The following is a 26062-nucleotide window of genomic DNA, read 5'->3' as shown; positions in this document are numbered from 1 at the left end:
TCTAAAATCTTCCATACCTATGTATATTTTGTATATACTGTATCCTTAGCTCGGTGGTGGTTAATTGCTCCTAATTTGGGAAAGCAGTGTTAAAAAACAACTTTCATCAGTATTCACAATTTACCTTCTTATATTTCAAATTGTAGAGTTTCTAGATTCAGATTGAGGAAGTATGAAAAGTTACTATCAAAAGAGTGTTCACTTGAGGGGGAAAAAGTTCATTTGGCTTTTAAAAAGTTTTCAAATTAGGTTTGCTTAGACATGCTCTCTGAAGTAAGTGGGGTAGAAGTATTTTGATAAAATATGCACCTGAGTTTTAAATACTTAATCTCATTATAAGAAACATTTTTTTTCCAGAAGGCTAACTTGAAATATAGAGTTTGCCATATAATTTAGAAGTGGAAGAGTGCTTGACAAGTCAACCCATGCATTTTGTTAAACCTAGGTGGGCTGCTTCTTTGATGTGATTGTAGTCTCTAATTGATACAGTGAAAAAGAGAGTAGACTTCTCTTTCTTAGAAGTAGAATCATTACAGGTATGTTTTTGATGACCATATATTCATTCAGATCTACCTGTCCAAATAGTTGTGAATGCACACAAATTTATACTACATGTTTTTCCACCTGATTTAAAAATATGTGAATTAGGAAATATGTGAATTAGGAACTTGTTGGCTCTTTCTCTTTCTTTCTTTCTTTCTTTTTTTTTTTTTATTGTAAAAATGGGATACATGTTGTTTCTCTGTCTGTACATGGCGTAAAGGCATACCATTTGTGTAATCATAAATTTTTCTTTCTTTTTTTAATGTTACTTTATTTTAGAGAGTATTTTAAGATACAAATTAAGCACTCAGAAATTGAAACCTTGAACCTTGACCTTGACATCATTTGTCCTTTTTTTATTTTCAGGGGTAGGTACTGGGGAGTTAGCCCAGGGATGCTTTACCACTGAATCTACATTTCGGCCCTCTTTTTTTTTTTATTTAATTTTTTTAGTGGTTGCTGGACCTTTATTTTATTCATTTATTTATATGTGGTGCTGAGAATTGAAGCCAGTGCCTCACATGCTAGGCACGCGCTCTACCACTGAGCCACCCCAGCCCCTCGGCCCTCTTTTTTATTTTGATTTGAAACAAGGTCTGGCTAAGTTGCCAAGTCTGGCCTAGAACTTTTGATTCTCTAGCCTCAGCCTCCCAAGTCCTTGAGATAATAGGTATGCCCCCTGTGTCTGACTGTCTGTCCCATGGTCTAGTGAACTAAATCAGTCAACTGTATTCTAACTGAAATAAGCACAAGTGTAATCCCAGCGGCTCAGGAGGCTGAGGCAGGGGTTCAAAGCCAGCCTTGGCAACAGCAAGGTGCTAAGCAACTCAGTAAGACCTTGTCTCTAAATAAAATACAAAAAAGGGCTGGGATTATGGCTCAGTGGTTGAATGCCTTTGAGTTCAATCCCTGGTACCAAAAACATTTTTAAAAAATTTAAAAAGTAAGTTTAGGAAAAGGCCACATTGCCACTCATTACTTTGTCCCATCCTAAGTCTGTGATGTGCAGATCAAGATGAGACGCCTGAAAGAAAGTGGAAGCCACTTAACTGTCCAGCCGCAGTGCAGGTTCTTGATAATTCAGTGCATGTCCCCACCGCCAACCCTGGTCTGTCATCCCAGATACCCTTTCCCTGCCAGCAGTCAGTGCCCCGCTCAGTCCTATCCCCACTGTCCTCCCATCCCAGACACAGCCCCAAAGTTCCTGTGCTTCCAGATGTGTCGCTCACCCCTCTGTGATTTCACTTGCTGCTGGAGGTGGGAGGAGATGTGTTGCAGAAATGGCTAGGCATGCTGGCGTTCCCCTGTACTCCCAGCGGCTGGGGAGGCTGAGGCAAGAGAATTGCAAGTTCTTAGCTAGCCCCACAATTTAGTGAGGCCCTGTCTCAAAATAAAAAATAAAAAGGGATAGGGATGTAGCTCCTTTAAGCACCCCTGGGTTCAATCCCACATACCAAAAACAAATAAACAGAGGTGGCTGGGAACACACACACATATACACACACAAAGAAATGTTAACAGATTCACCTCACCCTCAGCTGTTAGATTTGACCTCTTCCATGTCAGATCATAAGTAAAAGCATAATTACTACCTTCTTAGTGTTACTTCCCATTACTATAATTTACTAGGGAAAAAGAGGAAAAGTTCAAATGTAGTTCATGTTATCTTCTAAGAAGATGTAGCCCCTTTGAGTAAATGCTGATGAAGCACTTATGAACTCTTCCCTTTTCTTAGAAGGATGAATGTATTCTAACTAAAAGTATCTGATTTACTGAAGTTTGGATGAGCTGAACCATTTAACTTTAATAAGATGGTAGGAAGAAAAGAACTGCATTATTTAAGAAGTACATCTCATTGAGGTTATACAGAACATAGGAAAACTGACTTTGTGCTTCATGGATATACTTTTTGCCTCATAATTTGTTCTTTTATTCAACAAGTATATTTGAGTATATTTTGTATATGGTGCCATTCTTTTTTTTTTTTTTTTTTTTTGGTGCTGGGGATTGAACCCAGGGCCTTGTGCTTGCGAGGCAGGCACTCTACCAACTGAGCTATGCCCCCAGCCCCTGTGGTGCCATTCTTAACAGAGGAGATACAGTGAAGGACAGCCGGGATCCTCATGGAGCTTACATTCTTAGTGGAGAGAGACCAAAAGTAGAGTGGGCAGGAGAATAGGGTAATTTCAAGTGCCAATAAGTGCTGATGTGGAAATAAATAATTATCTGACCACGGTGGAGAGGGATTCTACTTTAAATAGGATAGTCAAGGAAGGTTTCTCTATGGAGGTGACACTTGTAGAAAATTTGAAGAACTTACCATTTGAGGAGGTGAAGGAAGAATATTACAAATGGTATTAAAAGAATGTACAGAGAAAGTCAGTATTTAGTAAGGCAGGGGAAAAGTGGGAATGAGATGAAGTTGACAGAGCAGAGACATTTTGATTTCTACCTTAAAAGAAATCTTAAGATTAATAACCTAGTACCTGTTAACCCACTGAGCTTAAAAATACTTTTTTTTCTAATCAGACTTTTAAAACTTTAAAGGTAATAGGAAATATACTTAGACTTCTAAATTTATTGTTTCTTTTCTAACTCTTGTACTTTTCTTTAAATTAGAACCATCTTATTGTGAAGGTTCCCCCATATCATGACCAACATATAACTTTGCCTGTATCAGTGGGGATATATGTAGTGACCAATGCTGGAAGATCCCATGATGTTCAGCCATTCACCTACACTCCAGATCCAGGTATGTCAAAAAGAAAAATCCTGAACAAAAAGAATAATTAATTTCTAGTTCTTTTCGGTGAGGGGGTATTGGGGATTGAACGTAGGGGCACTTAATCACAGAGCCACAATCCCCAGCCCTTTTTTATGTATTGCTTAGAGATGGGGTCTCACTAAGTTTCTTAGGGCCTCGCTAAGTTACTGAGGCTGTCTTTGAACTTGAAATCCCCCTACCTCAGACCTCAGACTGTCACGCCACTGGGAATCACAGGCATGCACCATCACATCTTGCAAATAAGTTTTGTGTGTGTGTGTGTGGTTTTTTTTTTTTTTTTTTTTTTTTTTTTTTGTAGTTGTAGATGAACAGCATGCCTTTATTTTTTGTTTTTATGGGGTGCTGAGGATCAAACCCAGTGCCTCACATGTGCTGGGCAAACGCTCTGCCACTGAGCCATAGCCCCAACCCAAGTAAGTATTTTTAATAAATAATTTATTTAGGTAAATGGTCCAGTTTTTTTGTTGTTGTTAGTATTCTAATATTATTTAAGTTTTAAATGTCTATTATTTTTTATTTTGAGCAGGATCTTGTTAAATTGCCCAGACTGGTCTCAAACTTAAACTCCTTTTGTCTCAGCTTCCCGAGTTGCTGGGATTATAGATGTGTGCTTCCACTCCAACTACCAGAAGTGTTCTTAAAAATTGCTATTTTAATTTTATTTTGATAAGTCATCATACGCTGTCCTCGCTTGGAGATTAGTAAGTTTTAAAGTTTTAAAGGACAGACTGCTGGTTACAAAAACTTACCTCAACCTTAAATTTCTGTTAAACAAATAAGATCCTCTGTGAGAAAATAATTCTAGTTGAAGAATTCAAAGATACACGTTTGTTAAGGTGAATACACTTAAATAAATACATGAACTTCTTTTTCTTTAATTGCAGCAGCTGGTGCTTTGAATGTCAATGTGAAGAAAGAAATATCTAGTCCAGCAAGACCTTGCTCTTTTGAAGAGGCCATGAAAGGTACCAAGTTGATTCTTCTTAAAAATTGTAAATAGGTGATCCTGTCTTTTTATCTAGAAAACTTTAATGTTTTTGTTTTCTCTTATATATTTGTAAAATTTAGCAGGGTATCTTCCATATTTTAAAATAAATATATTTGATTTTATTGGATGCAGAGACTTGTTTATCAACTTAATATTGTCTCTTATTCAACATATAAACATAACTTTTTAAAAAATAGATGCTGGAAAGCCAGGCATAGTGGCACCCACTTCTAATCCCAGCAGCTTGGGAGACCAAGACAGGAGGATCGCAAGTTTGAGGCCAGCCTCAGCAACTTAGCGAGACCCTGTTTCAAAATAAAACATAAAAAGGGCAGGAGATGTAGATCAGTGGTTAAGTACCCCTGGGTTTAGTCACTGGTACAAAAACAGCAACAACACCACAAAAAATATATGTTGGAGGACTGGGGTTATGGTTCAGTATTTAAGTGCTTGCCTAGCATGTGTGAGGCACTGGTTGGATCCTCAGCACCACATGAAAGTGAATGAATAAAATAAAGGTATTGTGTCCATCTACACCTAAAATATTAAATATATGTGTTGGAGTAGAGGAAATTTTTAAAAATTCCCCAATATCAAAACTCTTTAAAGTAATATATATAAAATATAAAAATGTAAAATAGAGCCTATAAAACTTTTTGTTTCCAATAGATTAGTAGTTGTCATCAAGGCTGAGGAGACCAAAATATAAAACTACAAGCATTCAAAAGTTTCCTTAGGTTCTTTAATTATCATTCTTCCTTCTGAAATCTTTACTTATTCTGTCTGAAGAAATGGTGAATATAAACTCTTATCTGTGGGTTTGTATAATGTGGTAAGGTAGGTTTTCTTAATATCACTGTGTTACACAGTGTTAATGGTTTTGGGGTTTCATATATGAAGGTGCATATTACATAATGGCATATTTCTATAATTCTGGCTTTTATTTGTATTTTTCTGCCTTTAAATTTATGAATTAATTTAAATATAAAAATTTAACCTGTAATCCCACCACTTTGTAATGCTGAGGCAGGAGGATCCCAAGTTCAGAGTCAGCCCCAGCAACTTAGCAAAGTCCTCTACAACCTGTCTCAAATCAAAAATAAAAAATGGCTGGGGATGTAGGTCAGTGATAAAGTGCCCCTGGGTTCAGTCCCCTAAATAAAGAAATAATATAAAAATATAAAAGGACTGGGGATATAGTTCATGGTAAGGCACCATTGGGTTCAGTCTTCAGTACCAGTAAATAAATAAATAAATAAGAGCTCATTGGTCCTTAAGGAGCATGATGTGCTCAAAACTTTTATCAAATACAGTGAATTTTTTTATTCTCAATAGTAAAGTTCAGTATTTGCATATGTAATGGTTCAGTATCACAATTAATTACATAATAAATTATAATTATTCACAGTGAACATTTTCCAGAGTAGTTTAATGGGGAATTACAGCCTTCTAAATTAACTGCCAGGATTATCAAATTTAGCTGAAGAAAAAAGTCACAAATCTATGGACAGCTGTAGCTAACATTTTTTGAATATATATATTAAGTGATAGACAGCTCTTTACAGGTATTATTTAATCTTCCAAACTCTGTTAGGTTGATAACTTATTGTTACTGTTTCATAAGTGAAGAATCCAGAGATGTTAAATAATTTGCCCATGGTCACTTAGGTAGGACTAAAAAAAATTGGTATAATTGAAAATCATTCAAATCTTGTTTATTAAATGAATAATTAATTAATTAGTAAAGAATATCAGGGACCTTTGTGACCTATCCTTTGTCAACTTTTAGGATTCAGTCTTTTCTCCAAAAATTCTTTGTGATGCTTTCATGTCCGGGTGGAACACAGTCTAATCCAATGTGAAATTTCTTATACAAGATTAAGAATTGAAGGTTAAAAGGCTATGTTTAATTTTTAGTAATAAAATGAATTAGTCCTTTGATCAAAATCTTACTAGCCAAAAAATGAATAAGAAACAGACGTAGGGCTGGGATATGGCTCAATGATAGAAAGTTTGCTTGGCATGCATGAGGCCCTGGTTTAGATCCCCAGCACTGCAAGCCAAAGAAAACAGACGTACACCTATTGGTATTTTTCACAATTCAAACTCTTTTTTTTAGTACTAGGGATTGAATTTTGTGGCAGTACCACTGAGCCACATCCCCAACCTTTTTATTTTATTTTTTAAATTTTGAGACAGGGTCTCACTAAGTTACTGAGAGCCTCACTAAATTGCTGACGCTGCCCTGAAACTTGAGATCCTTCTGCTTCAGCCTCCTGAATTGCTGGGATTACAGGAGTGCATCACTGTACCCAGAACCATTCATACCTTATTTTGATCATTACCTTATCAGTTGAGGTAGGATAAAAAATAATTTTGTGAAGATTATATAATTAATTGAATACTAAACAATCTGATCAGTATAAACTTTAAATTTGTCATTTTAAATGCAGTGATATTAAATAGAGATTCCTGACTGATTTTTAAAAAGTCATCATTTTCCGAAAAAGGAATTATCCTCCACAGATAGCTTATTTTTGTGATTCCAGATGTTGAAAATTTTCTCTCTAAAGTGAATTTTACCCAACTGTGTATATATCCTTATCACAAAAGTAATTTAAGTCAATAAAATGAAGTATACAGTGTATACTATTGTTAATAGTTTCTTGGGAAAATTTTAGAAAGTTTTCTGATACAGGTAGATGACTATAAACAGATTGCTTAAAGACTGATGCCTGTTTGGGACCTAGAGATAAAATATTTATGTGCTTTCTTTGAGTTTCAGCTTTGTAAGGAGTGGTTAATTGGATGAGTGTGAAAAATATTTGAGTATTTATTTTTCTCTAACTGGATGCAACAGTATGGCAAGTTTTAGGAGTTTTGGGGAACCATAGAGTTAATCTAGTTCAATCTCATTTTATATGCAAATAAATCAGAGCTTAGAAAGGTTAAGTGATTTGCTCAAGATCACACAGCTAGCGAATGATAGAGGTTGAAACTTTAGTTTCCCCTCAGAAGTCTATATTCTTTTCACGCTCTTATTTCCTTTCTTATTAATCTTAATTCATATTTTAACCAAACATATTTATATTTATATTTATATTTGACCTCAATCCTGTTCTCAGTTGCTGAATGTTATTTGGCATGAGTGGAAGAGAAAACTGTTTTTTTTTGTTTTGTTTTGTTTGTTTTGTGGTACTTGGAATTGAACCCAGGGATTCTGTAGCACTGGGCTATCTCTCCAATCCTTTTAATTTTTTATTTTGAGACAGGACCTTCCTAAATTTCTGAGGCTGGCCTGTCACTTGCAGTCCTCCTGCCTCAGCCTCCTGAATTGCTGGGATTACAGGTGTGCACCACCACACCTGCCAAGTTTAAAAAGTTTTAAAGTTATAATAGCCATCAATACCAATATTCTCCACAAGTTCATATCAGTATTAGAATGATAAAATATGTCCTTCTTGTTTACCATCTGGATTTTCTGAGTTAACTTAAAAGATCTCCCTCAACCCTTAGGTGTACATAGACTTTACTTGTTTTCATTTTTTTCTTCTCTTACTAGAATGTAATTTCCAGGTAGTAGGGATTATATCCATCTTATTTATCACTAGATTCTCAAAACCTCAAACAGTGCCTAGAACATTGTAGGGCTATCTTTCAGGCCATTTAAATTTTTTAAAGTGGTATTAAAGTATAGTGGCGCATGCCTGTAACCTCAGCAGCTCAGCAAGACTTTTTCTCAAAATAAAATTGAAAACAAAACAACAAGAAACAGACTGGGAATGTAGCTCAGTGGTAGAGTACCCCTATGTTAAATCTCCAGTACCACAAAAAAAAAAAAAAAGAAAAGAAAAGAAAATACAAGTATAGATTCTAGGATAAAATTGTATGTACTTATTATTCCTGCATGTGCCCTCCAATCACTACTAAGTAGACTGGAAATAATTTAGCAATCATAAAAGTACTTTGAAATATGGAAAGAAGAAGGTAGAGTGGCCAGGGACCTCAGAACCTGAAGAACAATACCACAGTAAGTTTCCTAGGTTTTCTTTTTATCTCCCATTCATTCTGAATTGGGTACCAAAGAGGTATGCAAACCAGAACTGCCTACAAGTTCAATAAACAAACAAGAAGACTCTGCTGTGTTTGACCAAAGAAATGAGAGAGGAAAAGCCCAGCAGAGATTTATTGGGATGATCATAGTGGCAACAACTAGCCCATTAGTGGAGTTTAGGAGTGAATCCTCCCATCCAACCAATCTATACTAGCAGAACTAGGAGGGCTTAACTATACCTGCCAGCAGCAGAGGGCCTGATCTGCCTACAGTGGAACTTGGAAGGTCTAACACACATCAGGCTATATACATGCTAGCATCAGCAGTCAAATCTGTCTGCAGGAATGGCAACAGCAGAACCCAGGAGCCAGTGTATCCCCTGTCCCCCACCAGGCAACAATAGTAAGACCCGCTCTGCATTTGTGGTGCTAGCAAGCCCAGGGTTTCCTTATCCTTACCCAAACAGCAGAAGGATATAGGCCAAGCATCTCTCAAACCTCCATCCAGTGACAGAATGCAACCCAGAGGTAGAAAGTGAACCAGGCCTGGAATCTCCCAAGCCTTCACCCAGTGGCAGAAGGCAGCCCAAATATATGTTTCTCTACTACCAGAAGCACCAGAAGTGATAGAATGGGAAACCTGGGAATCCTGTTGGCACTAGGAGATCAGAGAAAATGCTTTCTGTCCCACATCTCTCAGTCCCACCAAAGACATCAGATAGCCCAGGTAACCTTTCATTCATTAGGCAATACCAGCAGCAAAACATGTAGCTGGAGGGAGCGGGGATGGGAATGGGAAAGACAGTAGAATGAATCGGACATAACTTTCATATATTCATAAATGGATACACAGCCAGTGTAACTCCACATCATGTACAACCACAAGAATGGGAAGTTACACTCCAAGTATGTATAATATGTCAAAATACACTCAACTCTCATGTAAAAAAAGAAAGAAAGAATGTATTTGGAGTTCAAGAAGAGCCAGAACAATACAACAGACCAGAATAAGACTTAGAAAACAATTGTCATTGAAACTACAGTACACTTAAGTAAACCAGAACCTACATAGGTGAAATAAGTGACTACCTACTAAAATAGATGTAAGCAGAACCAAGAAAGAGTCTCCTAACAATGTCCAAAATGGCCAGGAAACAAAAAAATAGAAAGTAATACTCTGAACCAGGAAAATCATAACTTGAATGAAAAAAGAAAATCCCAATATCAACACTAACACAAATAAGATGTTGGACTGGGGCAGTGGCACACACCTTTAATCCCAAGGACTTGGGAAGCTGAGGCAGAAGGATTGCAAGTTTGAGGCCAGTCTCAGCAAGTTAATGAAACCCTGTCTCAAAATAAAAAATGAAAGGAACTAAAGGTGTAGCCTAGTGGTAAAGCTCCCCTGGGTTCAATCTTCAATACCACAAAAAATAAATAAACTCAGGGCTGGGGTAGAGCAATTGCCTAGCGAGTGTGAGACACTGGGTTTGATCCTCAGCACCCCATAAATAAGTAAATAAATAAATAAATAAATCAATAAATCAATAAATAGAATGAAAGGTATCATGTCCATCTACAACCAGAAAAATTAAAAAAAAAAAAAAAAAGCAAACTTTCATTTTTTTTTTTTTCCTTTTGTGCAGCAATGAAAACTACCGGGTGTAACTTAGATAAGGTAAATATTCTTCCTAATGCCCTCATCACTCCACTCATATCAAGCAGTATGATTAAAAGTGAAGATGTTACTCCAATGGAAGTAACAGCAGAAAAAAGATCTTCCCCTATTTTTAAGGTGAGTTATATTGACCAAATCTGAACCTTATAAAAACTGCTTTATTTACTCTTTCTGTTTCTTTCATATTTGTTTTGAATTGCATATGCTTAATAAAAAGCATTTTCAGAATTAGGAACATTTTGATTTCAATCTCTTTCTGAATCTTTTCTCACAACTCCCTATTTCTTTTTCACTTGTTTTCCCATATTGTAATGTCACTGAAGATACACAAAATTGAGGCATTTTGAAGTCTGCTCTCAGTGAGCCATAGAATTAATGTTCCCTTATTACCCTTTATTTGTCTAAGTATATCAACCGCTGATTATTATTCTACTTCTTAGACTGTATTGATAGTACTTTAAAATCAGACATCATGTTATCATGAAGAGTTCATTGTCTTACACCTGTTTTCTAAATGGTAATATAGAAAATTGGTCCTGCTTTACATTTTTAGAACAGTAATAATTTTTAAGGATCATATCCTTTTTTAATGTATATATATATAAACATTATTTCGGGATTTTTATTTTTTAGACTACAAAGACAGTTGGATCAACTCAGCAAACTTTAGAAAATATCTCTAACATAGCAGGAAATGGGTCCTTTTCATCACCATCATCTTCCCACTTACCTTCTGAGAATGAAAAGCAGCAACTTCAGCCCAAGGCATACAACCCAGAGAATCTGACAACTATCCAAACACAGGACATCTCACAGCCTGGGACCTTTCCAGCAGTTTCTGCTACTAGTCAGCTGCCCAGCAGTGATGCACTACTACAGCAGGCTACACAATTTCAGACAAGAGAAACTCAGTCTAGAGAAGTATTACAGTCAGATGGTACCGTAGTTAATTTGTCACAACTTACTGAGGCGTCACAACAACAGCAGCAGTCACCACTGCAAGAACAAGCACAGACTTTACAGCAGCAGATTTCATCAAATATTTTTCCATCACCAAATAGTGTGAGTCAGCTACAGAATACTATTCAGCAGTTGCAAGCAGGAAGTTTTACAGGAAGTACTACTAGTGGCAGCAGTGGAAGTGTTGACTTGGTCCAGCAAGTTTTAGAGGCACAACAACAGTTATCTTCAGTTTTATTTTCTGCTCCAGATGGTAATGAGAATGTTCAAGAACAGCTTAGTGCAGACATTTTTCAACAAGTCAGTCAAATTCAAAATAGCGTAAGCCCTGGGATGTTTTCCTCAACAGAGTCCACAGTCCACACCAGGCCCGATAATTTAATACCTGGAAGAGCTGAAAGTGTTCATCCACAGACTGAAAACACGTTGTCAAATCAACAACAGCAACAACAGCAACAGCAAGTGATGGAATCATCAGCTGCAATGGTGATGGAAATGCAGCAGAGTATTTGCCAGGCAGCTGCCCAGATTCAGTCAGAATTATTCCCTTCAACAGCTTCAGCAAATGGAAACCTTCAGCAGTCACCAGTTTACCAGCAGCCTTCTCACATGATGAGTGCACTGTCTACCAGTGAGGACATGCAAATGCAGTGTGAATTATTTTCTTCTCCTCCTGCAGTTTCTGGAAATGAAACTTCTACAACCACCACACAGCAGGTTGCAACCCCTGGCACTACCATGTTTCAGACATCAAGTTCAGGAGATGGTGAAGAAGCTGGAGCACAGACAAAACAGATTCAGAACAGTGTCTTTCAGACCATGGTCCAAATGCAGCATAGCGGGGACAGTCAACCTCAAGTTAACCTTTTTTCATCTACAAAAAGTATGATGAGTGTTCAGAATAGTGGTACCCAGCAACAAGGTAATGGTTTATTCCAGCAAGGGAATGAGATGATGTCACTTCAGTCTGGGAATTTTCTGCAGCAGTCTTCTCATTCACAGGCTCAACTTTTTCATCCTCAGAATCCTATTGCTGATGCTCAAAACCTTTCCCAGGAAACTCAAGGTTCTATTTTTCATAGTCCAAATCCTATTGTCCACAGTCAGACTTCTACAACTTCCTCTGAACAAATGCAGTCTCCAATGTTTCACTCTCAAAGTACTATCGCTGTGTTACAGGGCTCTTCAGTTCCACAAGACCAGCAATCACCCAACATATTTCTTTCCCAAAGTCCTATGAATAATCTTCAAACTAACACAGTGTCCCAAGAAGAGCAGATTTCATTTTTTGCAGCACAGAACTCTATTTCTTCTCTTCAGTCAACCTCAAACACTGAACAGCAAGCTGCTTTCCAACAGCAGGCTTCCATATCACATATCCAAACCCCTCTGCTTTCCCAAGAACAGGCACAACCTTCCCAGCAAGGTTTGTTTCAGCCTCAGGTGTCCCTGGGCTCCCTTCCACCTAATCCAATGCCTCAAAATCAACAAGGAACAATTTTCCAGTCACAGCACTCAATAGTTGCCATGCAGAATAACTCTCCATCCCAGGAGCAGCAGCAGCAGCAGCAGCAGCAACAGCAACAGCAGCAACAGCAGCAGAGCATTTTATTCAGTAATCAGAATACTATGGCTACAATGACATCTCAAAAGCAACCACCACCAAACATGATATTCAACCCAAATCAAAATCCAATGGCTAGTCAGGAACAACAGAACCAGTCAATTTTTCACCAACAGAGTAATATGGCCCCAATGAATCAAGAACAGCAGCCCATGCAATTTCAGAATCAGCCCACAGTTTCTTCACTTCAGAACCCAGGTCCTACCCAATCAGAGTCATCACAGACCTCCTTGTTCCATAGCTCTCCTCAGATTCAGTTGGTACAAGGGTCACCTACTTCTCAAGAGCAGCAAGTAACACTCTTCCTATCTCCAGCATCCATGTCTGCATTGCAGACCAGTATAAACCAACAAGAAATGCAGCAGTCTCCTCTCTATTCCCCTCAAAACAACATGCCTGGAATCCAAGGAGCCACATCTTCACCTCAGTCACAAGCTACTTTATTTCACAACACTGCAGGAGGTACAATGAACCAATTACAGAATTCTCCTGGCTCATCTCAGCAGACTTCAGGAATGTTCCTGTTTGGCATTCAAAATAGTAAGAAACTTTTTCTAGTGTTTTTATTACTCAATTGAAATGATCAAATGATTATTAGTATAAGAAGGAAGCAAAATACGGTAGTTTTAAGAACACGGATTGTATTTAGAATTCTACCAATTAGCTGGGCACGATGGTGTATGCATAAATCCCAACAACTCTCGAGGCTGAAGCAGAATTGGAAGTTCAAGGCCAGCCTTGGCAACTTAACAAGACCTTATCTCAAAATAATAAAAAGAGGAAAGGTATAACTCAGCGATAAAGTGCCCCTGGGTTTCATCCTCAGTACTAGGGTAAAAAAAATTCTACCAGTTAAAGACAATGAGATTGTGGACAAATTTTATGGGCCCGAATTTCCATATCCAAACTATTTGACAAGGTTATTGAGAGAATTGAATGTGGTAACATACATAAATGTATGTTTGCTATTTCAAGCTATAAACTTGAAAGGAAAATAAAGTAAGAATGATGGATAGGGGCTGGGGTGTGGCAGTGGCAGAGCGCTTGCCTAGCATGTGTGAGGCAGTGGGTTCCATTCTCAGCACTACATAAAAATAAAGGTTCATCTACAACTAAATGTGTGTGTGTGTGTGTGTGTATGTGTGTGTGTGTGTATGATGGATAATATCTCAGTCAAGCCAGATACACTGGGACCTACCTGTAATCCAACTTCTCAGGAACCTGAGGCAAGAAGATTGAAAGTTTGATTCCATCCTGGGTACTTTAGCGAGACCCTATCTCAAAATAAAAAATGTGGAGATGTAGCTCAGTGGTAGAGCACCCTTGGGTTCAAGGGTTCAATCCCCAGTAACACACACACACACACAAAACCACAGGTAAAATAATTTGTAAAGTTTCTTAGACTGTTAGGTGCCTCGTTTTTAGTAATACTGGGTGAACACAGTAGTGAATTTTTCTTATTAACTAATAAATATTTTCTAATGAATCTTTACTAATTGGGGACCTTCTGTTTTTAATGTCTCTGCAGACTGTAGTCAGCTTTTAACCTCTGGACCAGCTACATTGCCAGATCAGTTGATGGCCATAAGTCAGCCAGGCCAACCACAAAACGAGGGACAGTCACCTGTGACAACACTTCTTTCTCAGCAAATGCCAGAGAGTTCTCCACTGGCATCCTCTATAAATACCAACCAGAATATGGAAAAGATCGATTTGCTTGTTTCATTACAAAACCAAGGGAACAACTTGACTGGCTCCTTTTAACTGGATATGTAAGTATTATATGTTGATGTCTTATTGAAAAGCATCAATAGCTTTCATTCTTCTCAACAGCTTTGGTTTAAGTAATAGCACTACTTAGACTGGAAATCTTTTAAAAATGTGGCTTTTCCAAGATTGTCCTTCCTTCCTTCCTTCCCTCCCTCCCTCCCTCTCCCCCCCCTTGCTTCCCTACCCCCTCTTCCTTCCTCCCCCCCCTTCCTCCTGGGGATTGAACCCAGAGGTGCTTAAGTACTAAGCCACAATCCCCAGTCCTTTATATTTTTTATTTTGAGACAGGGTCTCACTACGTTGCTGAGGCTGGCTTTGAACTCGTGATCCTCCCACCTCAGCCTCCTGAACCTCTGGGATTCCAGGTGTGCACCGCCACACCCTGTCAATGGCACTTGTTTTATTCTAAACAAATTACTCTTGAATGGTATTTTATGGTCAGATTGTTAATATTAGGCATTTTTTTTAACCTCTAAGTTTTTTTGCCTTGGGATGACAGAATATCTAATGAATGAAAATTGTATTTCCCTTATACCATATATTGAATATGGTCATGTCATATTTCTTCTTTCTTCAAAAAATATTGAGTCACAGATGTCTGTTGTAGAACAAATATGATGAAGATTCATTTATAATATTGCAACTTACTTTGGAATCATTCGAAGTGACACTTTATAAATGTTTTCCTTCCCTAGTGAGTTAATTAAACTTTTTTTTCTATTTTAGAAATTCCATGAAGAAAACCATGATTCCAAGATGTCCTGCAAACTTGTAGTTTCTTGAAGATTACTAAACTGTTACTTTCAAAACAAAACAATATGAAAAACTGTACTTGAGTAAATGGATAGATTTTACTCTGACTGCAAAAGAGCACACCTATGCTACCTGTTGCAGTGATTAGCCACCCAATGTTATTAACATCTTATTTTTTGTTCCTGATAACAATGATAACTGAGAATCTATTCGAGTTTCCAGCTGTTAAGAGAGTACAATTTAAATTCAAGACTGGACCACTCAGTTATTATTGCTATTAGGAAATAATAATTGTCATGTTTACTTTTGTTCCTCATTATTTTCCTCCTGCATTATTTTAGTTAAGTAATGGCTTATGAAAAAGTAAAATTCAATAATAACAAAGGCTGTGATTTTTTTTCAATATAAAAAGCACAGCTGGTGGCCAAAGTGAAGAAATCTTTTTCAGTTTTTATAAAGAAACTGAAGGGGTATCATTCTGACTAGTAAGGTGTATTAAGAACTCTACAGATAAGAGGACTTGATTAAAAGCAAAGGCAGATTAACACACAAAACGGGACAGCTGGAATGCTATTGGTTTTATTTTTCAAAGAGTTGTTAGTTCTTTGTGTTTCTACTAAGGGCAAAGTTTAGCCATAACTGCATAGAAGAATCATTATTTTGCTCTGTGAGAAATGAAGGGGGTAATATATGATAATATATAGTCTAATATCCTCCTATAGTAGTTTAAACTGACAGAGTCATTTGAATCTTCTTAATCCAGTCTTAGGCTGGCATTTCCTTTTTATATGCATCTATATTATTTTCCACCTCATGTTCACTTTATTTTAGATAACTGTTAATATACTACTGGCTTTGTGACCCTGTAGCAACTTAAAGGAAAAGGCCATTTTGATCCAGGGTGACGTAGCAATCCTGCAGCACAGGGCAAGGAGTTCTCTTTTAGAATTTATGGGAAATTGATTCCTGAGAAAACAATGTGGGGTTTTTGTTGTTGTTTTTTTGTTTTTTCCATGAACGGTGCTGTTCTGAAGTCTTTAAAATTTTCCCTCTAATAGAAAACTGAATAAATTTTCATTTACCAAAAAAAAAAAAAAAAAAAAAAAAGGCAAACTAAAATTTCTTGAAACATTACTTCTCCCTGAGCTGCAGTGAGTATATTCACTTGTCACCTCAGTGCTTTACTGTTTGAAAATGGTCACTTACCTGATGGTTCCCACAAGCCTTAGGCTTTACAGGGTCATATCATTGACTTAAAATGAAGAATTAACTCGTGTTACATCTATAAAGAGCAAAATAACACACTCCAGAACTTGCAGTTGTAGCATTAGTTATACAGTTTTGGGTGTTCTTGCCACCCATGGGATGCCTGCTTCTACCACCTGTGTCTGGACACGTGCTTATGTCTCATTTTCCTTTTGGCTTGTGGAAAGCTGTCAATGCAGTGTAAGGCCAACGTGTGTGTGGCTTCTGTGTGTTGATGTGTTTTGGTATCCTTGTTTATTTCTTTTAAGTGTACAAAAAAATAGCCTGTTAATTGTTTTTGAAGGCTACTTTTCTGTTCATTCTTTTTCTATCCTGTACATTTATTTGAACTGTGGAATCGTGGTGTTTGGTTTTGTTTATACAGCCAAATTTCTCACCCCTTTTTGTGATGGTCTTTCTTTGTTCTTTGAATGTGCTCTTCTAATTTGTTTTTTCCTCTTATTCTCATATTCTTTCTTCCACCCCCAACCCTTTCTTTCTTTCTCTTCTCTCTCTGATTGAGAGGCATTGAATTACGTTTTCAGTAGTACAGGCTTCTTGCCGATATGAAGGGAACTTTTCAGAAAGAGACCTACTCTGGGTCATTTAATTTTGAATACAGTTTTCAATCGTTCAAGTTTTGGATGGTTTATATCTAATGTGTGTTTCATTTTTTTGGAAAGCTATATTTTGTATTTAGGAAATGGTATACTATTTTGCTATTTGTACTGAGTGAGTACATTGGCATAAATATAGAAATTTATATATATACATATATATAAACTATTCTTTTTTTGCCACACATTTTTGTGGTCAATTTGTGAGTTTGTCTGATGTTCTACCACAACGTGGCGTCTGATAACAGTGAGGGGGGGTTTGTTATGTCTTTATTGAGATATTTAAGTACCTTTTGAAACAAATGACCTGTTCATCTGTAGCCATTCCATCAGGCAGTTCCTTGATGTTATTAGTGGGCTAAAGGCAGCTAGCTTACTGTGTGTTTGCTGGTCTCAGCAAAATGTTAAAGAGTAAGGAAACCTATTGAGGCAGTTGTGTCAAATGGTGTTTCACAAGAATGAGCCATTCAGTCTTTGCTCACTATATATTTAATATTTTATTATTGTTCTTATTGTTATTATTAATTGGCTTTCTGTATTCTATGCCTTTTATTTATAAAAACACTAAAAAAATCATGTTTGTAATTTTAATAACATTTTCCCCATCTTGTAATATCCAGAGCTACTTTATAAATTCTCTGAACCAAAAGTATTTTCCTCAATATATCTCTGTTCCCCAGGTCCCTATCAGGAGTAAATTACCAAATATAGTTCAGGTTGTGAGAAGGATCAACCACACAATCCAGTGCTTGTTTTAAAATGCAAAACTCTAACCCTAGAGGGTAATGTCAGAGAAAGCAAACTCAGAGTTATTAAAAGAAGAAATTTAAAAACACAATAGTAGTAGAAATTTTTTTTAAAAATGTTTACTTCTCAATATTGTGAATTTTTTTCTGAGATCATGTAGGAGACTTAGGAAGTCTATTTGTTCACAAAGTTCCCATTGGAATGCTCGTTAATACTTTACCATGGCTGAAGTAGTGGCAAAAAGGCAGGCTTGTGTGGTGACTTTAGTCTCTTCTGTGGTTTAGCAGAAGTTTATCCTTACTTACGCTGATTGGCAATGCCAAGTCACTGGGACCAATTTTCTGTTTTGTAATATCTAAGTTTAGAACAGAACATAAACCTGAACTGTAGTGGTTTGATTGGATGAAGGCAGAAACCCCAATTTTTATTCTCATAAATTTTGTGGTTATTTATACAAGGGCTGTGCTATGCTACTATATTCTTAATCAATAATGATAGTTGTTTTGTTTTGTTTTGTTTTTTACATTGTTAAATGTTCCTTACCCCTAAAGGTCAATGTTAAGTACAACATTCTGAATATAGATTTGGTTACAAAGAGTATTTGTCTTTATTGAAGAGTTAGCTCAGTGGTTGATAATGTGTGCTAATTACTGTTTCCAAATTACTGTTACAAATTAGAGCTATATAGGAGAGAGACTCAGTAAGCCAGCAAAGACCTTGGAAAAAAACAATTTATTAAATTTATTTATGGCAGAAGGACCTAAAATAAACTGTGAACCACATTTTATTTCTTTGTTTTGGTACATTAAATTGTTCTTGTTTTTAGCAATTCACATAAATGCTTGGAGCTTATCTATCTCTCTCTCCCCCGCCTTCTCTTTCTGTGTGTGTTATTCCTTATTATCATTCCATTATGTATCCAAACCAATGAGAGAAAATAATTAATAGTTATACTTTGCTTCTGAGCTTGATCATATTACCTTTGTGATTAGAGTATCATGTTATTTAGTCTGCAAATCTATTGTCAGTCTTCCTAGAACAGGTTTTTAAAGGGCTTTGTTTATTATAGAGGCAGTATTAGTGAGAGATCATCCTTCTCTCCTTCCATCCTTTTTTTTTTTTTTTTGTAATATCATATGTGCTATAGTCTAGAATTTCATTACAAGTGCATTTATTGCCCATCAGAACCTTGGCTAATCAACCTGGGGAAAATACTGTCAAAGGAAATGAGGAAGAAGTTGTATCTATGTCCCTCTAGAACTACTATAATAATTCCTTTTGATCTTTTCAGCCATTATAAATGCTTGTTTTGGAAAAATGAAATCCATTAGATACATCAACAAATAAGGACAGAATAAAATGATTTAATAATTCTTAAATTCAGCATAGTTATAAATATTTACTAGGAATAATCTGAATTTTTAATTTTTCTGGTGAAAATTCTATTCTGATATCTATTTCCTAATTGATTGAAAGTTACATGAAACCTGTTAGCTTTGTTCTGCATCTTGAACATAGGTTTCATCCTTAATGGTCATCTTATATCTGCAGGCTTTTGGTTATTTGGAAGAACTCAGTGAAAGCAAGTGTGCGTAATTCAGCAGATACATTAGAAAACTAACTCAACAGCCAAGGGTGTAACTCAGTGGTAGCATGTGAGAGGTCCTGGACTTGATCCCCAGCATCACCAGAAAAAAAAGAACTCAGAGTATATACACCAGTAAGATGATTAGTAGAATCTCATCATATATTTAACAGAGGTTTTCCCTTCTGCCTGTTTGTGTCGTAAGAGCTAAATTGCTTGTAATGTTCATAACATAGTAAATGTCAAAATAATATCTACAATATCACTTGTAAGTTATCTCAGTACTCTAGTTATTTTTCAGATATATTCATTTCATGCCATTCTAAGCCTTGTTTATTGATAAAATTCTGTTTTTACTCTACTTGCTATTACAGAATATTTTTACATTAATATTTTGTATCTAGATTAAATGTTTATGGAAAAGTGCCTTTTTTACCTTAAGAGTGCCCCCTTCGTATAACTCTTATTTTTCTTTTGCCAGAAATATGTAAACACCTGACTTTAATAGGTCCCAACTTTCACTTTTTCCATTTAGCCATTCTTTCCTACATTTTTTGACCACCATAGAAAATAACTTCATAAATTCCTTTGTCTTCAGAATAGCAGAAAGGGTGGCATTACTGGAATTGCTATCTATGAGACTCCATATGCACAAATGTGTATAGTTAAAATTTCAAGAAGGAACTATTTAAACATCTTCTCTGATCTTAATTAGGTGATGAAATAAAATCACTAAAACAGAGGTTGGGTAATGTCAATTTTCTTAACTAAGCAGCAAAGTAGTTTACTTCTTGCCCATCAGAACCTCAGTTAATTTGCTCAAGTAAACTAGTGTCAAAAGAAATGATCTGAGTTCCTTCGGACCTAAGATGATAATTCCTTCCTGCAAGATACAGTTGAATTGAGTGTCCTGGTTTTTGTTAATTTTACTTCTGTTTCAGCTCCTTACCATGGGGTGGTGTTTGAAGAAGGGGCCATCAGCAACAGGTCAGGAGAGAAGTACCTTTGAAGTAGAGCTGCTTTCCCCATCCTGGTATTTTTGTGACTGTTAGTGGCACTGAAGACTGCAAACCTTTTTGCAGTATTCTTAATGCCCTATTGACATTATGCACTTTAATCATTCCAAAGAAGCCAAGAATGCTCCATAGTAATGATTCCTTCTTAATGAATACATCTTAACTACTCAGAATACTCTGTCCCTTTTGACTTTGAATAGCTGACTTGGTATAAGTATTGTGGAGATTTTCCAAATTGACTTTATAGTAGGTTTTAAGATTTTGAAATGTAATTAACTATTAAGGGAAAATTATTATACTTTAGCACATCACTTTAGAAACCTTAAAATGTTTAGCTTGCTAATCTGTTTGAGAGTTAATTAAAACTGAAACTAACCCCCTTCCTGTATATTTTGTGTTACGTATATAAGAATATTTTAGTGTATAGTTTTCTACATGTATAGTTTATGTAAAACTAGTGGTTCTCAAAATGTAGTTCTCAGCCCACCAGCTAGCATCAGTATCAGTAGGAAACTAATTGGAAATGTACATTTTTGAGCTTTAACCCAGACATACTGAATCAGGAATTCTGGAATGGAGCCCAGCAGTCTATAACAAGCCATCCCAGTGATTCTTGATGCACACTATAAAGTTTGAGAACCAGTGGTATAAACTATTTCTAGTGAGAGCAAGAAAGTTTATTTTCCCACTCATAAATTTATACATCATTATTATTTGTGTAAATTCAGCTTAACATGATTACCTATTATCATTTATTGGCAATGATGATTCTCAGTATTGCCTATAAAATATGCATATTTTATGTACATATGCAACTAGTATAGTAATTGATAATTCAGTTAACTTAGTTTTGCATTTTCCTACCACTTACCAAAAAGTTTACATTAAATGACTGATTTAAATATACAGGTGCAGTGTTCTATATTTCTTTTTAATTGTTATGACATTTAAGTAGCTAAAATAATTGATGGGTGCTAAAGTCTTCTGTTTATCCATAAAATGGGTACATTGTGGGCAGTGTAATACAAACTTTATTTTCATTGCCTTTTACTTTACCAGCAAATCACAATTTTGCTCTGGCTAGACCAACTAACTCTCTGAACAAAATTATCATTCCTTGTTACATTTGTATCTGAGATAGTAAATAAGATGGCTGGCCAGATCAACATAGCACCTTATTTAACTTGTAATAAGTAAAACTTCTTTAAAAGTAGCTTGCTTGGTATAAGAATATTACATTAAAGACTTAGCTATTCTTGGAGCTTATGCTTCAGGTAAGAGTTATTTACTAAGATAAATATTAAACAAAATAACATTATATAATTTGGGCATTTCTCCCTTCTCAGTTGTATGCATCGTGTTAAATATGAACTAACACAAGATAAGTAGACATTTGTTTTTATTTCCTTGTGTAATTCAGTACCTCCACAATTATTCTAATCTCACCGTTTAAAAATCACCAATTAATTAATTCATGAAACAAAAATTCACTTTTCAGAATAAAAATAAATGTGTACTCACTTCTAAAAATCGCCACTGCTATCTTTCTGTTATACTAGCAGTGGAAGCAAAGTGGCTTACTCTAACACACTGGTGCTGGCAAACACATAGGCTGTTGGGAGATGCTCTGGTTACATTCCTCCTTTATTATTCCCCACCTTATTGCATAATGTATTCTTATGCCCAAAGCATTCTGTCACAATTCTGTTCAACCCCAATTTGTAATACCTCCTTTAAAGATGTGTTTAACCATATCATCCCACTTGCTCTCTCACATCGGTTCACGTAAACACACCCCACCCAGAAGACATGCCTGGTTTTAGGGACTGCTTGCTGCTGCTGCTTACTTTAGCTAATGAACCTCAGGACAACACATACACACACACACACACACACACACACACACACACACACACATCTCAGATATTTGAAAGTGGGTTTGGAATCAATTCTGTGTCCAATAAAGAACTGTCCTGCACTGAAGTCATTGTGACCTTACTAGTTACAAACTGATTCAAATGAACTTGAGCTAATTTCTTTTGATCTAATGAATGTATCTGCTCACCTCATTTCCTTACATCTAATGATAAGCTCCAAGTGGTTGCTACTTTTTACACAACTTTTACTGAGTTTCATTCACTTCTTAGTCTCTTAATAAATGTGTACTACAAATATTTCATTAATCTGTTCTGAAGTGGTTTAGATACCATTCTGCCATTTAAAATTTTTATTTAATTGTATTTGCTTGAGCACACTGATCAACCACTGAACTGCCTTCTTCTGTTGTCCTGCAATGATATAAAGGTTACATTTTTGTGTATATGGCTTTCATAGTTGGGATTTCAGAGCACTGACACCAGATATTTTCAGTTTGTTCTCTGGGGGAATTTCATTTGCATCTGCGTTTTTAGCTATCTGTGATAACTTGTTAAATATTAAAAAGATATTTTGCTTCTATTGGAACATTTGTATACTCGCAACTATATTTCTGTAAACAGCTGCAGTCAAAAATAAAAAAATGAAAGTTTTCATTTTGCAGTGGGTAACATTCTTTTTTTCCTCACAGTTGTGTGTGTGTGTTCATGAATGTCAATTTTGAGAACATGAGTATGTGGTTGAAATTATTAAATCATTAGGACAGATATATGAAATATAGAAATCTTGAGCAGTTATTTTGTGCATCCCCTGCGTACTGCCAGGCAGAGTACAAATGACAGTATGACAGAATTGTTTTACTCAGTTTAAATGTTTTATGTTTAGTTTGTTTGGTGCTGGAAATTGAACCCAGGGTTCCTTTACCACTGAGCTACCTCCCCAGTCCTTGTATTTTTATTTTGAGATAGGGGTCTCTCTAAATTGCCCAAGCTGGTCTTGAACTTACGATCCTCCCGCCTCAGCCTCCTGAGTAGCTGGAATTACAGGGGTAAGCCACATACTCAGCTAAATGTTTTATGTTTAATAAAGCAGTACATACTTTTGATGAAAATCAGTTCTCCCTACTCTTCACCCAGAGGTAATCCATTTTTATTTTTTTGGTAGTTATTTCCATATAGATATTTATTTCTGTATAGATTATTGTTTACCAGAGTGTGATGCATACAGCTACTAGTAGTACTCAGTGGTTTGAGCCAGGCCCCATGGCACACACCTGTAACTATAGTGCCATGGGAAGCTGAAGTGTGAGGATTCCAAGTTCAAGGCCAGCCTGGGAAACTTAGTAAGACTCAATCTCAAAATAAAAAGGACTAGGGATGTAGCTCAGTGGTAGAATACCCCTGGGTTCAATCCCTAGTACCAAAAACAAGCAACTAAATAAGCTTTGGGGGCTGGAGTTGTAGCTCAGTGGTAGAACGCTTACCTAACATGTGAGGCACTGGGTTTGATCCTCAGCACCACATAAAAACAAAGTAAAGGTATTGTGTCCATCTAAAACTAAAGAAAAATAAAGTTTAAAAAAAACTTTTATGTGTAATAACCTGCTGAGTATATATAGCTCTGAGGTACAGTACTTAACGTGTAGGGCCCTGGGATCTATTCCCAGTACTGAAAAAAAAAGAAAAAAAAAACAAAAACAAAAAAAACAAAGAAAATGTAATTTTTCTACCTATCAGATTATAAGAAAGTGTCAGATTAAAGAAAAACATGAAATAGTACTATAGATGATACATGTATATTATGAGTATAGCTGGAAGCACACCTATAATTGCAGCTACATCTATAATTGCTTCAAAAGGCTAAGGCAGGATTGCAAGTTCAAGGTCATCCTGGGCAACTATAAAGACCCTGTCTCAAAGTAAAATTTTTACTAAAGGAGCTGGGGATGTAGCTCAGTGTAGAACACTTGTCTAGCATGTGCAGGGCCCTGGGTTCAATCCCCAGCTCTGCAAATAAACAAAACAAGCTTAAGAGATACTGCTTTGGACATTATGCTTATATCTCCTTTTCAAATATAGATAATTTTTATTACATTAAAACATATATCTAATTCAATTGCCATTTAGAAGGCCATATGTAGATTTCAAAAATGTTGCCTTTCTAAGTAAGTTTAAAGTTGTGTTTTGGCATTTAGTGACTTCCAACAGCATTGAAAAAGAATAATAATGAAATCTGATATATACAAATATAAATTTAAGCTTTGATCCAAAAATATAGCATATGTGGGCAATGATCCAAAGATCGGACTACAAGTGATCATGGTTGCCAAAAATGCTTATGCATTTTCTTGCACAATTTAAATACAGTGTCCAAAATAAGAAAGGTAATTGTCCAGTTGTTCTATTGGTGCTTTATAATTATACCAAATAGTGGGATTCATTATGCCATGTTCTTACATGTACATAACAGTTTAATCACTCATTCCCCAGTACCTTCCCTTTCTCTCTCCTTCGTCCCCTCATCCACTTGTATTCTACTAGTCTCCCATTATTGTTATTTCTATCCATTATAATTGTATATATATTACATATCTAAAGCAGGATTCATTGTGGTATATTCAGAGATCAATATAGCCTAATTGGTAGATTGTGTTCCCCACTACGTCCTCATTCTCTCCTCCATCTCCCTCCCTAATAGATCAGTTTTAATCCACAAGGGGCCAAGAGCCCTGCTCTGTCATCTCGTAAGATTCTCAGCAGCCATAGGAGTTTAAAAGAGAAGTACTAATTGGTACTCTTGTAATCCATGTAAAAGCATGAGCTCTTGAGTTTATCTACCTGTATGTTGAGCCTGGATTCTCACACCTTACTGTGTAACCTCCATTCCTCAATTTCCTTTTTTATAAAGTGGAAACAATAAAGAACTCTCCTTATAGAGAGTTCAAGAGTTAAGCAAGTTAATCCCTATTGAGTTACTCAGTTCATGGCATAGTGTCTCATAAATCTTACCTTGCATTAGTATCACTAGTGTTGATTGCTCTTTGCACTAAATACTATATAGTTTTGCTTTATTGAAAGATCCAGTCCTTGAATTGTCCTCAGCATCAAAATTTTCTGTTACCCCCATTGGTGTATAAATTTGCTATCTCATCTCTTAAAAAAACAAAAAAATAATTTTCTTGGATCATATATTCCCTTCCACACTATTTCCACTGCTCTTCCATTCTTTCTTGAGCTCATTCCAGACAGTCTTTCATAACACCATTCTACTTGAATAACTTGTCAAAAGCACCAAGGAAAGGCTTCTTCATGGCCAAGTCCAGTGGTCTCTTAAAGCTCATCTTGCGTGGCTTATCAGCAATAGATGACACACTTGATCACTCCCTCCTTGATGCATTTTCTTGTCTTTCAGCATGCCACATGTGGTTACTCCTGTTCACTCTCATCTTGACCTCCTAACATTGAAGAACCCTAGAGATCAATCTTAAGATACCTACCTTAGATCAGTGTGTATCTCTAGCCATTAATTTCTCCCTTAACTCCAGGTTTCTGATATCCAGCTGCCTAGATCAGGTTGACCCAACTGGCTTAATCTCAAATAACGAGTCTGAAGCCAAAATCTGATCCCACCCCTTCTTTATTCTAACTACTCAGGCCAAAATACCTTGGAGTTTGGGGATTTGACCTGGATCCAATCCATTATCAAATCCTGTAACCCCAACCTTCAAAATATCTTTACTGCTCAACACAACCATTGCTATCACCCTAGTCCAGAGCATTTGTTGCCCAGATAATTGTAACCACTTCTCAACAAGTCTCCCTGT

General features: G+C 36.3%; 1 protein-coding gene across 4 annotated transcripts in view; it reads left to right on the top strand.

The window, feature by feature from the left end:
* Positions 1 to 22378, top strand: part of Nfat5 (nuclear factor of activated T cells 5) — a 108936-nt gene extending 86558 nt beyond the window's left edge. For 3 of the 4 annotated variants that reach the window (XM_047527317.1, XM_047527315.1, XM_047527318.1), the window contains 6 exons: positions 3163 to 3295; positions 4213 to 4293; positions 10016 to 10164; positions 10681 to 13171; positions 14160 to 14403; positions 15128 to 22378. In XM_047527317.1, coding sequence (XP_047383273.1) covers positions 3163 to 3295; positions 4213 to 4293; positions 10016 to 10164; positions 10681 to 13171; positions 14160 to 14395 — 3090 coding nt within the window. In that variant the 3' untranslated portion in view covers positions 14396 to 14403; positions 15128 to 22378. The remainder of the gene's footprint in view (positions 1 to 3162; positions 3296 to 4212; positions 4294 to 10015; positions 10165 to 10680; positions 13172 to 14159; positions 14404 to 15127) is intronic. The other variant, XM_047527316.1, reaches the window with a different exon arrangement.
* Positions 22379 to 26062: the final 3684 nt, after the last annotated feature.

Source organism: Sciurus carolinensis, chromosome 16, assembly GCF_902686445.1.
Source record: "Sciurus carolinensis chromosome 16, mSciCar1.2, whole genome shotgun sequence".
In the NCBI taxonomy this organism is placed as follows: Eukaryota; Metazoa; Chordata; class Mammalia; order Rodentia; family Sciuridae; genus Sciurus; species Sciurus carolinensis.
The sequence above is the reverse complement of the archived record's forward strand: the minus strand, read 5'-3'. Positions and strand labels throughout refer to the sequence as shown.